The sequence below is a fragment of the Elaeis guineensis genome, chromosome 7, assembly GCF_000442705.2.
Source record: "Elaeis guineensis isolate ETL-2024a chromosome 7, EG11, whole genome shotgun sequence".
Taxonomy (NCBI): domain Eukaryota; kingdom Viridiplantae; phylum Streptophyta; class Magnoliopsida; order Arecales; family Arecaceae; genus Elaeis; species Elaeis guineensis.
The window spans coordinates 53,004,379-53,019,077 of NC_025999.2; the positions used below are offsets into that span (position 1 = coordinate 53,004,379).

General features: G+C 35.6%; 1 protein-coding gene across 5 annotated transcripts in view; it reads right to left on the bottom strand.

Annotated features, from left to right (window-relative positions):
- Window positions 1–2,325: 2,325 nt before the first annotated feature.
- Window positions 2,326–14,699, bottom strand: part of LOC105035098 (nascent polypeptide-associated complex subunit beta) — a 37,087-nt gene continuing 24,713 nt past the window's right edge. For 3 of the 5 annotated variants that reach the window (XM_010910511.4, XM_010910510.4, XM_010910509.4), the window contains exons 2-7: window positions 4,594–4,661; window positions 3,902–4,050; window positions 3,751–3,807; window positions 3,552–3,590; window positions 2,744–2,921; window positions 2,326–2,633 (exon numbers count right to left, since the gene is read on the bottom strand). In XM_010910511.4, coding sequence (XP_010908813.1) covers window positions 2,746–2,921; window positions 3,552–3,590; window positions 3,751–3,807; window positions 3,902–4,050; window positions 4,594–4,661 — 489 coding nt within the window. In that variant the 3' untranslated portion in view covers window positions 2,326–2,633; window positions 2,744–2,745. Of the gene's footprint in view, window positions 2,654–2,743; window positions 2,922–3,551; window positions 3,591–3,750; window positions 3,808–3,901; window positions 4,051–4,593; window positions 4,662–14,699 lie in introns of all 5 variants that reach the window. The other 2 variants (XM_073260908.1, XM_073260907.1) reach the window with 2 other exon arrangements.

A 14,699-nucleotide genomic window follows, 5' to 3' on the forward strand; every position in this document is an offset into this window, starting at 1 on the left:
GCAGCCCGCACCCAAGCATGGGCGCAGCCCGCATGCAAGCTCGACCCAAGACACCCTCACGGGGGTGCGGCCCACGGGATCCCGCACGGTTTACCTCGGTCCACCGGCCATGTGGTGTTTCCCCGATGATTCGCGCGGTCCATTATGGACCAGGCGCTGTTTCCCCATGATTCTCGCGGTCTAAAGGCAGTCTACAGTGTTGTTTATTGCGCGGATGCGTGATCCGACGGTCTGGAGATGCTGCAGGCTTGATCTAATAGTGAGGTGGTTGATTTGAGTCCTATTAGAGTTCTATCTCCGATCCAGACTCGATCCAAGGCCTTTATGAGGCTCTATGGATAGCTGAGAGTGGTGTGTTCGGCAAAGACCTGAGAGACGCTAGTAGCCGAGAGCAAAGTTCGGTAGCAGACAGCAGATCCTGAAAATAGGCATTGACAGAGAGCAGAAGTAGGGATTTCAGGCAGACTGTCAGGCAGTGAACAACAGTCGTTTCAGTGGAGTCTCCGAGAGAGTTTTGTAAGAGAGTGCTTCTTGTTGAAAAAAAGAAAGATTGGTGTACGAGAGTTGAGGGTGTGACCTCTTCTTGTAAATTCTCTTTTCTCATAATGAAGCTTGCATACCCCGTGGAGGCGAGCCTTTTGCTTGATTGTGTTTCTTGTTTTGTTTCTTTTTTCTTACTGCTGCAACAACTGGTACTAAATCTTACCCAACAAATGGTATCAAAGCACAATAATTGATATCAGAGCCTGGTTATCATGGATAAGTGGTACCAGACGATCTATGCAGAGGTGGTGTTGATCGAGATTGGAGATGAAGAAGACAAATATAATCAAGATAAAGATTATTGAGAAAAATATCTTGAGATTTGATCCACAATAAATCTAGAATGAGATCCAGGACAACAAATGAAATCCAACAAGCCTAAGAACAGTCCACACGAAGTCCAAACGGAGGAGATATACGTAAAAAAAGACTGAAAACAAATAGTATGGCCCACAAACCATCAGATGGGACCTACAGGCTGGCACAGATCGACAATGACATGGGCTAAGCCTGACAACGCAGCACGCTGGGCCGGCTCAGGCGAGCACGACCCACGAGCGCGGTGCCAACCCGCTCGGTCCACTATGGACAGCGATTTGGCATGATCCACCATGTGATAGGTGGATCAAACAGTGGGGATCGCTCAATGTGCGATCCAATAATAGGGACAATGGGCACAAATAGGCGACTGAGATGTGATCTGGACACCATCCCATGGCAGCTGAGTACACGATCGAATGGCTGGCATTGAATGCGATGAAGATCGGACAGATACTATATTTTTCAACTTTGAATAGAGGACCAGAAGACGATCGGACGATCCAAATCACATACGTTGAGGATCCGATAGATGAGGACACTCTTGGTTTGATCAGGTTCGAACAGCTCTAATAGAAACCGAAACACGATTGGATGATCCAAATCGCATGCAATGAGAATCCAACAGATGAGGACTCCTAATTTACTTAGGTTCGAATGGCTCTTATGCAAACCGATCGCAATCAGACAACCCAAATTATTTCTGAATTTGATTTAAACACGATCTCCTACTAAATACTGTTTTGAAGATCCTAGAACCTATATAATTTCGATTAACAAGTCATTTACTGTGTAAGATAACTGTGACATCCTTATCGTGCAAAAATACTTCAAAAAAGATTTCAAAAAAATTTTATAAAAATTTTAATACTCCTTGTTGAAAAATTTTTGTACAAAAATTAAATAATAAATTTTATTTATATTTATTTAATTTTCTCTCTCACACTTACAGTGAAACTTGCTCTTCCATGAAAATAAACTTGAGAACAATCCACTGATTTGTTTGTGATAGTTTTCTCTTTCTTTCTTCTTTCTTCCTCCCTCAATAAATGGTATGAAAGAACAACAAAAGGGATATCTCAGGCCATAAAACAATCAACCAACAGCCCAACCATGTCTCAAACAATTAGAACCGTTCAAGCCATTTCAACAGGTTCCAAGCACCCACTGACAAAAACTTTACAACTTATTTAGGCCTGCTGAGCGCAAAAATATTGCTCTGGGAAGAATACCCAACATCCCCACCAACTTGTTTGCTTATGCTTTTCAAGCCACAATTGTAGATATACATGCAGTATAGATTATAGGTATTCAGGCAACGGTGTTAAATTGCATAGTTGTGGCCCTTCATGGGCTAGAACGGTGTAATACCTGTGCTCGCATGCATGTGCGCTTTATCAATAAGCTTTTGCAGAACAATATTCACCAGGGACATGCAATTGACTGAAAAGCTTTTTGCATCACTAAACAATAACTAGCTTCTCACAAACCTCTTAAATAAATGCAAACAATGGATGAGTACATGAGGTTTCACATTGGAAGAGGGACTAATTGCTGATTTGATCTCTGTTAACATTGAGGCAGCTTGAGCTTGCAGACTCATAAATTCTGAAAATGTCCCAACAAAATGGCACTACAAATAGCAAGCAATAGGTCGAAATGGTACAATTCCTTAAACTAAAAATGGAACACAAGAAGATCCTTTCCCAGTACACCAACTCATTGTAGAAAACAGGTGAATCTCCTATCAGCATGGGCGAAGGAAATAGGTCCTGTCGAAACAGCAAAAAGGCTGCTTTTCTCAACGAGTCACACAATGAAATTGGAGAAAAAAGTAATGATAGCTTAAAATGGCAAGGGAGGAAGTTCTAGACTTGGTAACCTTTATGAAGCTGGGGTCTCAGTGGCTTTGATTTCCTCAGCAGCTGCTTCAAATGTCTCTCCTGCCACAAGTTCAGGGACATCATCATCATCGTCCTGAGTGTTGGCACCATCAGCAGGTTGTGCCTGCTTCTGGAACTGCTCGGCAAGCCGCCTCAGATTGTCTAAGTTATCAGGACCTGAACAGCAGCAAGAAAGTTCAGTAACAATCACTTGACAAAAAGACATCATGGAATATCAGTGTAAACCTTTTTACAACAGCGCTAAAGAAACATCTTCAATTTCTTTTGCTTTGATTTTTTTCTTTTTTTTTTTTTTTTTTGGTACAATGGCAGTAAGCTACCTAGGCAATTAACTCATGTATGCCCCCCTTTTTTGCATTTTCCAGATTTAGTCCCACTGAAAGAATAAAGTAGCACATGCAACATAACACACCAAACAACAAGACAAGCAAATGATAACTTGAGACACTACGGATTATATACAGTTTAGCAAACAAAATTTTTGTTTTCTTTTTTTTTCTTTCTTTTTTTTTTTTTTTTTTGTGTGTGAAGGTGGCTGCTTAAAAAAAAAATTCTTACATACAAAAACCAAAAATCAATTTTTTAATTAGATTTATCTAAATGAGTAAATGTGTCAGGCAAGACAATATGGGCGTGTGCAGGTTGATGACACAGATGAAAACAGGCTACAAAAGCAGAAGACATGATTTCAAGGATATTACAAACAACCGTCACTTTGTATGTCAAATCAGTGTAAAATTACTATAAATGAATACATAAAGCAAAACCTTAAAGAGATGAACCTACCAAGTTGGTTAATGATCCCTGGAAGAAGATCCTGAAGTTCTGCAGCAGACAATTTTACATAGGAGACACAGAATCAGGAGAAGAATTTGAAAATAAAGACAAACTAAAGAAAATATTAAAGAGTGAAACTTTTAATTCCATCAAGTTTGTAAAAATTTCTATTTATTCAATATTATTAAAATATAAGAAATGGGAGTACTTCTTGTCTGTGGAGAACCACTGACCACCCATGTATTGGCTGCAATTGAAGCTTGAACTGGAAGATAAACAGAAGGAATTAGTGCATCAAAAGCTTTGAACTGATTTCTTGCCATATGATTTATCTCTCTGCTTCCATGATGCTTTTCTACCTTTCGGGTTCAAAAACTGGATAACAAGATCATCCTTGAAAATATTCACTTCTTCTATAGCAGGGATAGCATTCACCCCTATTCTCTTCAGAGTACTCTGAAGCCTTTTGTCATCTGTTGTTGTTGTTTTGTGAATTGCCTTCTTCTTCCTGGTAAAAAGTACAAGATGAAAACATTAACAAACCAAAGACAGATCAAATAAATCATGATCCTCAACAAAAGGCTTACTGAATTTTAAAACACCAAAGTTGACATGAACCATCATACATAAACATGAAAAGAATGTACAATAACGCACAGGTGTTATTGTACTCACAACAATGTTGTCAATTTCTTGGCTTCTAAAAAGAATTTATCAATTTAACATTAAGTCTACAAAAATTTTACACGAGAAATTTCCTCAACTCTTATAAGACATCATTCTTTAAATCCAAAAAATTATTTGAAAGCCTATATGATGCTGTTTGCAATGTAATTATTTACTCCTGGAGCGAATCCCAACCAAGACTCCAATCAAGTTCATCACCCTATCTCAATATCTAATCTGGGATTTTTAAACATTTGACCTCTCACAAGCTTTTTAAGCACTGCTGAAAGCATTTCAGCAAAATATCCACACCTTCACATGATTTCAAAGTTCACAGCATGATATTTAAAAAAAAAAAAAAAAAAAAGATGAAAACATCAAAAACCTGCGCATGCTGCCCTTTCCACCAGTGCGAACAGCACCAGCCATCCTCATAAGCTTATCCCTGTCCATCTGATTGAGGTAAAATAATAAGTGTCAGCAATGCAGGGTAGCTCTGATGTTTCAAAAGTAGTCACTATTATAGCAGCGCAATTCATAAAGGGCAGGAATGCAGAAAAAAAAAATTGACACAAGATATAACCAATAATTCCAGGCAAGAGTTACAGATTAGGGTACAAAAAGCTGAGAGATGAATATGTAATGACTGCTTCTTGTCAATGTGGCATATTATTTTAAGATTGCTTTAAAATATGAAATATGCAAATAATTACAAATTACTCTGGAGCCTGCAATAATTAGAATTATGCACTTCTTGGTCAAACAGACTTTGTCTGGAGTTGCAGATTATATGTAGACAGTAGAGAGCACCGACTATCAACAATCTGATTAAAAAGCCATGCTAAAATATCTAGTGGTCAACTTAAGCAACTTCAGCTAACTCGCATACTTCCCATTGTTCTCAAAATCTTATGATTAATTATGGGGCTTTCAGAGTCTGGTTCTGAGCCAGATTGTGATCAAAGAATATTAAATTTCTAATTAGGGGTGAAACTAGTATGGATAATATCCATCCGGATCCCTTTTGTATCCGAATCAATCCGGATATCTACAAAAATTTGATAATCCGACTAATATCCACATCCATTAAAGAAAATAGATAGATATGGATATGGATAGACAACTATTCGATCCGTATCTGAATATCCAAATCTATCTGTAACTCAATATAATTTTATATAGTACTTATTAATTTTTAAAAAATATATACAACCATATAGACATCATATTAACTTGATTTATCATCTATTCAGTAATATCTTTGATTCCATAATCATAAAATTAAATTATCAAATTTATATCCGTAATTATATCCATACTTCTGATATCCGAACTGCATCCATATCCATTTAAAACAAATATGGATATGAATTTTTGCATCCGAATAATATTTGTATTCGTATTTGTATTCATCAAACAAAATAAATATAGATATGGATATACTGATATCCGATCCGGTTTCAGCCCTAATTTTAATAGACTAAGGACCATAAGATTCAACATGAAAATATTATGTACATCCTAAACCATGTAAAGAAATTCAGTTTTTTATGGTTCATTAGATGACATGTTTCTAAAATGACTTATTTGTCACCAATAATCCCCTATCACATACACAGCAATATCTTCAGGAGTGGTTCTAGTGGAAATATCGCTCCAAGGCCCAATGCCTTGCCATGTTTTATTGGTCAAATTAGAATAAAATCTGAGCTTATAAGTTACATCATTCTATGTAGATATATTAAATAGCTGGATATTATGCTATTTGATTAGACATGTTAAAACACATGCTACAACTCACTGCTTATCAGGAAAACATTGCTTCCAAATAGATTTGAGCTTCATCTACAATGCAATTTCCCTAGGCAAGACAAGGTCAATAAAAAACTTTCTAGATCAAAGAAGGCACGTTAGCAGAAACCATATATACAAGTCATACAAAGTCTTTCTCCACCGAACTAGAGAAGAGACAGTTGCAGCCCATTCTTATCAAAGAGCACAATAACTCAAACAAAATAAACAATCAAAATGCCAAGGTAACTTTTCAAAAACCATGCAAGAAAATTTAATGTCGTTATAGGCACATAACTTTTCTTATCTTTAATAAAAAGTACCATTGAGTTAGGCAACTCTCTAAACATTAGCATAGTTTAACATACCATTCTTTATGTTTTGCATAGGCTAGCAAATAATGAACCAACCAATCAAACCGACCTGTATTTGATCTGTAATAAGCAAGTTCGGGCTTAGGCTAAACAGATTCAGGTCGTAAATAGGTCAACCTGATTAACCTGGTTAATCAGGTTGGGCTAAGTTTGTACCCAAAACTGAACTGGTGCAGCCTAACACCCCTGCTATACCTTTTAATTGCTTTTGGAGAGTTTTTGCCCTTTTCAAGGGTTAGCTTTACGGTTCTGTAAAGCACCATCCTCTCACTTCTACCCCATCTAAATCCTAGCACTAGTGGAAGAGTAAGCCCGTGAGCCGTAACCTCACCCTAGCCACCGAAGAGGAAAACTGCCAACACCTTCATCATTGAAAAGGTCGGGATGAGGCGCGTCAAAAAGATCATGAAGAAATCCTCACCATAGAGGTACTACTCTCGAATGACCCTTAACTTCCAAACTAACAAGAAGATCCTCAAGGAGGTACCGATCATCCCCTTGTAGCGGCTCCAGAACATGATTGTTGGGTTTTCGACCAACCAAATGCACCAGATCCAATGCAGTCACATTTGTGGAATCTCCCTCAAGCTCTAGGAGCGCAAACACCTCATGGACTTCATCCACAATGAGTCCATCAAGGTCGAACATATTGAGGTCAACAAGGAGACGATGAAGATGCTCGCCTCTCTCAGCATGGCCAACCTACCCAATGTTGAGAAGTAGACCGACACCCCTATCATCTCTGTCTGCTCCAATAATCCCAGAGAATACAAAGCCTGAATGGTTCTAATTTTCCAAATGTTTTTAATAGCAGAATAAGGTGGAGAGATCTTGGTAAATGTCTTTCCTTCTTTTCCTTCGGTATATCTTCAAGAGTTGAACTTGTTCAGATTTTTCCTTTCATCAATTGTGCTTCAAGATCTCATTGGACTCGAGCCTTCACCCCCAGCCTCCACCACCATGGTCACCACCCTACTAACAACTCCGACATCGCTTCATCCACTAACTCAAGCTAAAGCTCTATTTGACTCTAATGGAGCACTATGACTGCCATCGCCCTCCTCCTGTCACCCAACTTACCTCTACAATTGCCTTATCTGTCACCTATTGACTACAAGGTAAGCACTCATCATGTCCAAAACCTAAACGTTATGTGCCAACCTAGCCAAGTTTTATAAGGGATCTGGTTTGCTGTTCAACCTAACTTGACCTATTTATTAAATAGGTAGGTTAAGCAAGGCAAATCAGGTTACCTGTTCACCAAACAAGGCAGGTTCAAGTTTCAAGTCCTAACCTGTTTAATAAATAGGTAAGGTTCAGATTTGGGATTTTGACCCGTCCCATTTATGACGCAACCCAACACGATTGGTACCCCATTTATGACCCAAAAGTGGCCCGAGTTGAGATTTCTAGAGGTTGACGTGTCAAGCAGTTGAGGACACGTGAAGCACAAAGGTCCACACACAACACTATCACACAACCAACAAAAACTAAAGAACCAACCAAACCTAATGATAAACAAGGAATTGCTTCAGCTACCTTACGATAAGTTTCTAAATAGTACTTGCATTAAATAAAAACACCCATCCGTTTGCTCATTAGTATCATGTTGAACCAATAATACATGAAAGAAAATCAACAACTAGAATCTCTCTTATGAACGTTTAACGAACTACAAAATTTATATATCATAAGCAAATATATAGAATCTCCATCAATGACGGCAAGACCACCCCAAATTGATGCAAAGCCAAGTTGGTTTGAGGGTTTGGTTCGATATTCATCGAGAACCACTTTGAACCAAGTAAAACCACCTAGTTCCACATGGGGGCTCTCTCATGGCTAAAAGGGAGGGCAAGGCATCCCAATGCCTTTCTCCTCTCATTTTGTAAAGAGCATCAAGAGATAGGTAAGAAGGTGAGGAAAATGAAGAGGGAAGGGATTTTTTTGTGGTTTTAAGCCACAATCTGAGCCAATATCAGGTACATTCCCCTTGCTCTTCATGCTTCTCTTTGTTACTTTGTATGCCATAAATAGTCGAAAACAGTAAAATAAGGGAAAATGCCTTTTTTGCATGAATCATGATATATTGGAGATAAAAAGGATGACCTCCACATTGACGAAAAAGTAATGGGGTTTTCATTTACCAATGAATCTTTTTATATTAAAAATATTTTTGATTTAAAAATAATATTAAAAAATAATACTCCACATTGACAAAAAAGTAATGGGTTTTCATTTACCAATGAATTTTTTATATTAAAAATATTTTTGATTTAAAAATAATATTAAAAAATAATATTCAGAAACTAAAAAAATTTGATAGCATGTTTGGGGGTATGCATGTTACTTGCTGGATTTTTTCGTGCAGCAATTTGCTTATATTTGGGCATGGTTATGATTACTTGAACCTAAGCCCAAATTTAAATAAATTTTAAAAATAAGTGATGATTAAGATATTAAATATTAAGTGGGATCCTCATGGACTGCAAGACTATATGTAGCACCCCTATAAGGTTCTATGTAAATCCAACATTAAAGTACCTTTTAGATATTTTATAATAAAATAACATTTTTATCTAAAACTAAATTAAGAATATATAAAAATAGAAAAAATTAAAATTAATATTTTATAGATAATTTATAAGTATTTCTTAAATAAATAAGGCCATTTTTGCATTACAATGTGAATTATTAATTTTTTAAGTGTTTGATAACTTAAAAGTATTAACTCAACTAAAAATCATGAAATATATGACAAATGTCTATTGGTCATAGGACATTTAATACAAAATGAATTATTTTTATATTATTATAAATTATTACATTGATTAAACAAAAGTAAATTATAAAAGTCAATAATATGTCTAAAAATACAAATAAATTTTATTTTTTAAGCTATAGATCTACTTTATATAATTCATAGTGAATGAGCTGGTTGATGACGTGTGGTCATTATGAAAGAATAATGCCTTACAAGCCAATCGCATGTGTGATGCGATAGAATATTTTTCTGTATTTTTATCTTCCAAACTCATATAATTGACATTTTTATTAATAAAGTTAGACATTTTGATCAATTATATACCACATCTTATACTTGTTTAAGATTATAATGAACCCCATAGGTTAAAATAATAGTTTTAGGACCATGATGAGATCATACCAGTGAAATCTAAATCCTTGATAGCCCTAATCTAAAATATTCTCAGTTGTTGATTTATTGAGTCGGAGATCAATGATATCGATAAGACTGACATATCCTATGCATGCTCGATGAAGAGAGTGATTGATCTCACCACTACTTGTGTAGTGACACTAATACAAAGATGCAAGTGCTCATTAAAGAATGAGTTCACTGAAATGACTTACAAGAGAACATCTATGGAGTCTTATTTGCATATCAGCTGGTTGTTCTCTAGTAGGAGTTGTGTAAGTAATCCTCAGACCTGAGATCACCATAGTACTACCTTGTGTACATGAATCCATATTTTGATTCATTCCCTAGCTTGGTTCTCCGATCTTTGTGTAGGGTATTCTGGACATGGTGTAGTATGCATGGAGGTTGTAAGTGGTCAATAAGAGATCGGTCACTCCTAATAAGGAGAGCGAACATCCTATATGATCTCATAGATTGATGATTCGAAAAATTTTTGACCAAAATAGGATGATAATTAGAAAAGAGTTTCTAATATATCATCAACTGAATCATCACCATTTGATCGAAATATATATAGATAAATATTTGAATTTGACATGATTCCATATCCATAGCTCATCTGAAATGTTGTATGACTAAAAATTGAATTGCACAGTAACTTGCTACTGAAGGATAATTTTGATATTTTTACCAAATTTCATCTCTTCCGGATAGTCATGACACGCTGCTAGACGTCAATCTTAACTTATGAACTCATAAGAATTAAAAAAATTTAATTCAAAAATTAATTAAAAATTTTTGATTAATTAATGTATTTGGACTAACCTAATTCAATCGGATTGATTTAGATCATGAGCCTAAGTCCACTGCTGGCTAGATATGGAACCCAATGGATCCTACACTTTGAGATTTGATCTTGGTCTGATCTAATTAAAGTTTATTGTAAATCTTATAGGTTAATTTGAAATGCTAGCACATTGTATTAACCCAAATTCCCAATTTAGTTCAAAGGAATTTGAGCTAAACCTTACCCGTAGCCTTGAACCTGATTAGATTAAGTTGGTTTCTTACCTATTATGGAAGTGTTTCATGTGCAAAAAGAGTCCTCATGCCACCCATCTGATTTTCACGCCAAGAAATAAATGTGCGACATTTATTTGGCATTAAGAGAAGGAAGAAGTCCTTCAGCATTAAGTCTCTTAACCACCTGCTTCTTATTCAACGCCAACACTGTGTTACATGCCAAATTAAATATGGAAATTATGGAGCGCAGAAGAGGAGTCCTATTTGAAGGCTCTTCTGCGCCATAATTCATCACACGGAGAATTTAATCTCCGCATGAAGAAGTGGAGCGCCAAGAGTTGGCTCCTCTTGGGGATTGTTAGCATCTCCTCATTCGTTATTTAAAGGAACGCCCCTTATGTGATAAGGCGTTGATATTTTGGTTGTTAGGCGTGTTATAAGAGAGGAAAAAATAAAAAAATTCTAAGAAAAAGACAAGAAAAATAAGAGAGAGAATAGAAAGCAAGACAAGATAGGAAAAAGGAAAACAAGAGATTGCTTGTCCTAGGGTTTGAGTTTTTCCAAGTGTTGGAGTTCCAAACCAAATCTAGATGGTGAGATCTCTTGAGAAGAGATTCTTGGCGTGGTCCTAGTCGAGGATTCAAAAGCGTACAGGTGATGGTGCAATCGTTCCTTGAGAAGGAAGCCGGCAGTATTCTTATGAAGAAAAACTGCAGCATTATATCAGTTGGAAAGGTTCCTTATCCGTCCCGTGTGGATCACCATTAGAGAGCTTTTACTTTGGAGTCTTGTGAAGACCATTATGTTACAAAATCATCGTCTTCAGGAAGTATAGCTTCTTCCCTATTGCATGCTTGTTTTGGTTTGATTGAAGTCTGCAAGATGATTCTAGAGTTTGAGTTCTAATTTACTAATTTTAAGAGTTAAAACTTCTTTTATGCATGTTAAAAATTTTTGAAATTTATATTCCACTATACAACCAAAATCCAACAGTGGTATCAGAGCCACCTTTGTTAAATTCAATCAAATAGGTGCTATTGTTGTAATATAGATTTGATCTGATTCATATGTTGTCGGTTGTTTTATTTGATTACTTGCATCGATCTTTAATCAAAAATTGTTTTAACCATGATTGTAGTTCGACTATTAAATTTAAAATTTATCATTATCTGAAATTTTATAATTCATGATAGATTGATGATTTAATCGATTTTATTAGGATGCATTGGAAATAGATCAATTGTTGACCTGGTCAAGCCTAATGTGATTAGGATTTTAAATAAGATGTAATCCAAGTTGGATTAAGATTCAAAATATTGGCTCAAATTAAATTTGATATGTGAATTGGACCAAGCATTGGATCCAAGTCATAGTCCAATAACTTTGGCTCAATAGTTGACCCAAAATAATATATGCACCCTACATGATTTTTGTAATCATGTTTTTGGCATAGATATACGAATGATATTACAATTTGAATAGCATGGTATGTAGCATGATATTATTGTTTTTCTTCTTATGATATGCATTTTTACATATGCTGTAAATGTTAGGATGTGCATCAGACCAGTTTAAAGCCCTCGTTAAAAATTATATTAAATTATAGTGTCGGGATTCATTTGCTATCCGAATGTCGAATTCATTGATCATTAGTGTCTAAGGCAAGTATCAAAAGTGGTTACTTAATTAGGTCCGTTTGCTTACCTGACCAAGTTGTTAGTATCTAAGAAATCACCGGAGAGCCTCCCACCTCTTACCTAGCTAATTAGGTCTATTGAGTTTCGAATTTGGATTGCTTAGTAACGTAGATGTTACAAAGACCTTCCTTCATGCTAAGTCAATTTCACATCAAGAACTGTAGCGAGTTTATTGTGCAACCACAAGACTTACTATGGAGATTGATATGGGATTGTCTTGGTGCATAGTTGATACTTACGGCATTTTTGGATATGTTGCTTTATTGTGCAACCATAAGGACAGCATTGTTCAGATATGACTATATAAAAATGAAGGATCTAACTTAACTAAAATATTATAGTTTGTTATGCAACCACAAAGCAATAGATGTTTTAAAGACAAGTATTTGTTGAGAGTTGCATGAGATACAATTGGAAAAAAAATTTCTACCTTTAAACTCATGAAGGTTTGTTGTGCAACCACAAGACTTTTGTAAGAAATTAGGATCTCAACCCCACTAAGAAAATCAATAAGAGTTTCTCGTTTATCGTAGGAAAGGACTATGGTATTCGATAAAATAGTGAGGGTAACAATTAGATAAAAATTCTAATCTAGTTGTGCGTATCATCATGAGTTGTCCGCTTATATTATATTCTCATATTTGTAGATTAATCTACATAATGTCATCCTCAATTTCATGCGTAGCATACTAGATGCTAACAAATTGACCGAATCAAATTATGTGGACTAATTGAAGAATCTGAGAATTGTTCTCACATAGAAGAAAATTTTTATATTTTGGATGCCCCTCCACCCGATACGATCGGTGAAGATGCTACTGAGGAAAGGACTACATACAAGATGTGACAAGATAACAGTATGACTGTCAAATGCATCATACTTGTCTCTATAAGCAATGAGCTTCAGAGACAACATGAAAGCATGGATGTTCCTTCCATACTCCTTAACTTAAAGTTGTATGAAGAATAGAGTCGGACTGCTAGATATAAAATATCTAAGCAGTTATTTCATATCCTAAAAATGATTGATCTGATCACTCATCTGGGATAGTTGGATTTTGCTATGGACGGTAAGCTTAGTCAGAATTTGATCCTACAATTACTCCCAGATTTCTTCTCGCAGTTTGCCATAAATTATCACATGAACAAACTGAACACTAATCTACCTGAGCTATTGAACATGCTTAAGACAGCAGAAAGCTATTTCAAGGGTGAAAAGACTCATGTTCTTCTTATAGATAAGATCTCCAAGAAGAAAGGCAAAAAAGATTCAAAGAAAAAATCGAAACCTAAGGCTAGCATCTTCAAGAAGAAGTCGAAGAAAATCTCCACCAAGAATACCTGTTATCATTATGGCAAGGAAGGACACTGGAAGAAGAACTGCAAAGAGTATCTTGCAAGTTTCAAGCACAAGGAAGCAAATGTTGCTAAAAGTTTGTATATGATACAAACAAACTTATTATTAAATACTTCAACTTCATATCTTTGGATATTAAATACCGTCTGCGGTTCACACCTTTGCAAATCATTGCAGGGTCAGCAGAAAATAAAAAATCTAAATGAAGGTGACTTCGTGCTGTTCGGCGTTAGTGGAGAGTCCATTCAGACCGAAGCCATAGAAATCAAGATGTTGAAATTGCCTTAAGACAAAATTTTGAAATTGAAAGACTTACTATATACCAAATATTGTTAGAAATATTATTTCTGTACCTGTGTTATTGGAACAAAATTTTGAAATAAAAAGAAAGGATAACGGTTGCTTTATTTATTTTTCTAATGAATGTTATTGTAATGCTTTTATAGATAATGATCTTTTATTCTTGTCACTTAATGATAATATTTTTTATGTTGATCATATGAAGAAAAGAAAATGAGATGTGAATGTCGCATATCTCTGACACTGCCCACTTGATCGTATCAATGAGTCAAGAATTAATAAGTTATATAAAGAAAAATTCTTTAATCCTTATGATTTTGAATCATATGAAACTTACGAATCTTGTCTCATGGATAAAATGATCAAGACTCCATTTATTGAATATCGAGATAGGACGAATGACATTTTGGACCTAGTACATACTGATGTCTGTGGTCCAATGTTGACTCAGGCTAGACGTAGATACTTCTATTTCATCACATTTACTGATGATTTATCTAGGTTCGAATATGTGTATTTATTGAACTACAAATCCGAAGCCTTTGATAAGTTTAAGGAGTATCAAAGAATGATTGAGAAACAAACTGATAAGAGTATCAAAGCTCTTTGATCTGATCGAGGAGACGAATACTCAACTAGTAAGTTTCTTGATCATTTAAAAGAAAATAAAACTCTCTCAATGGACACCTCCTTCACTATAATTAAATGATATTGCAGAAAGAGAAATCGCACCTTCTTAGATATGGTGTGATCAATGATGTGCTTCATAGATCTTCCGATCTCTTTCTG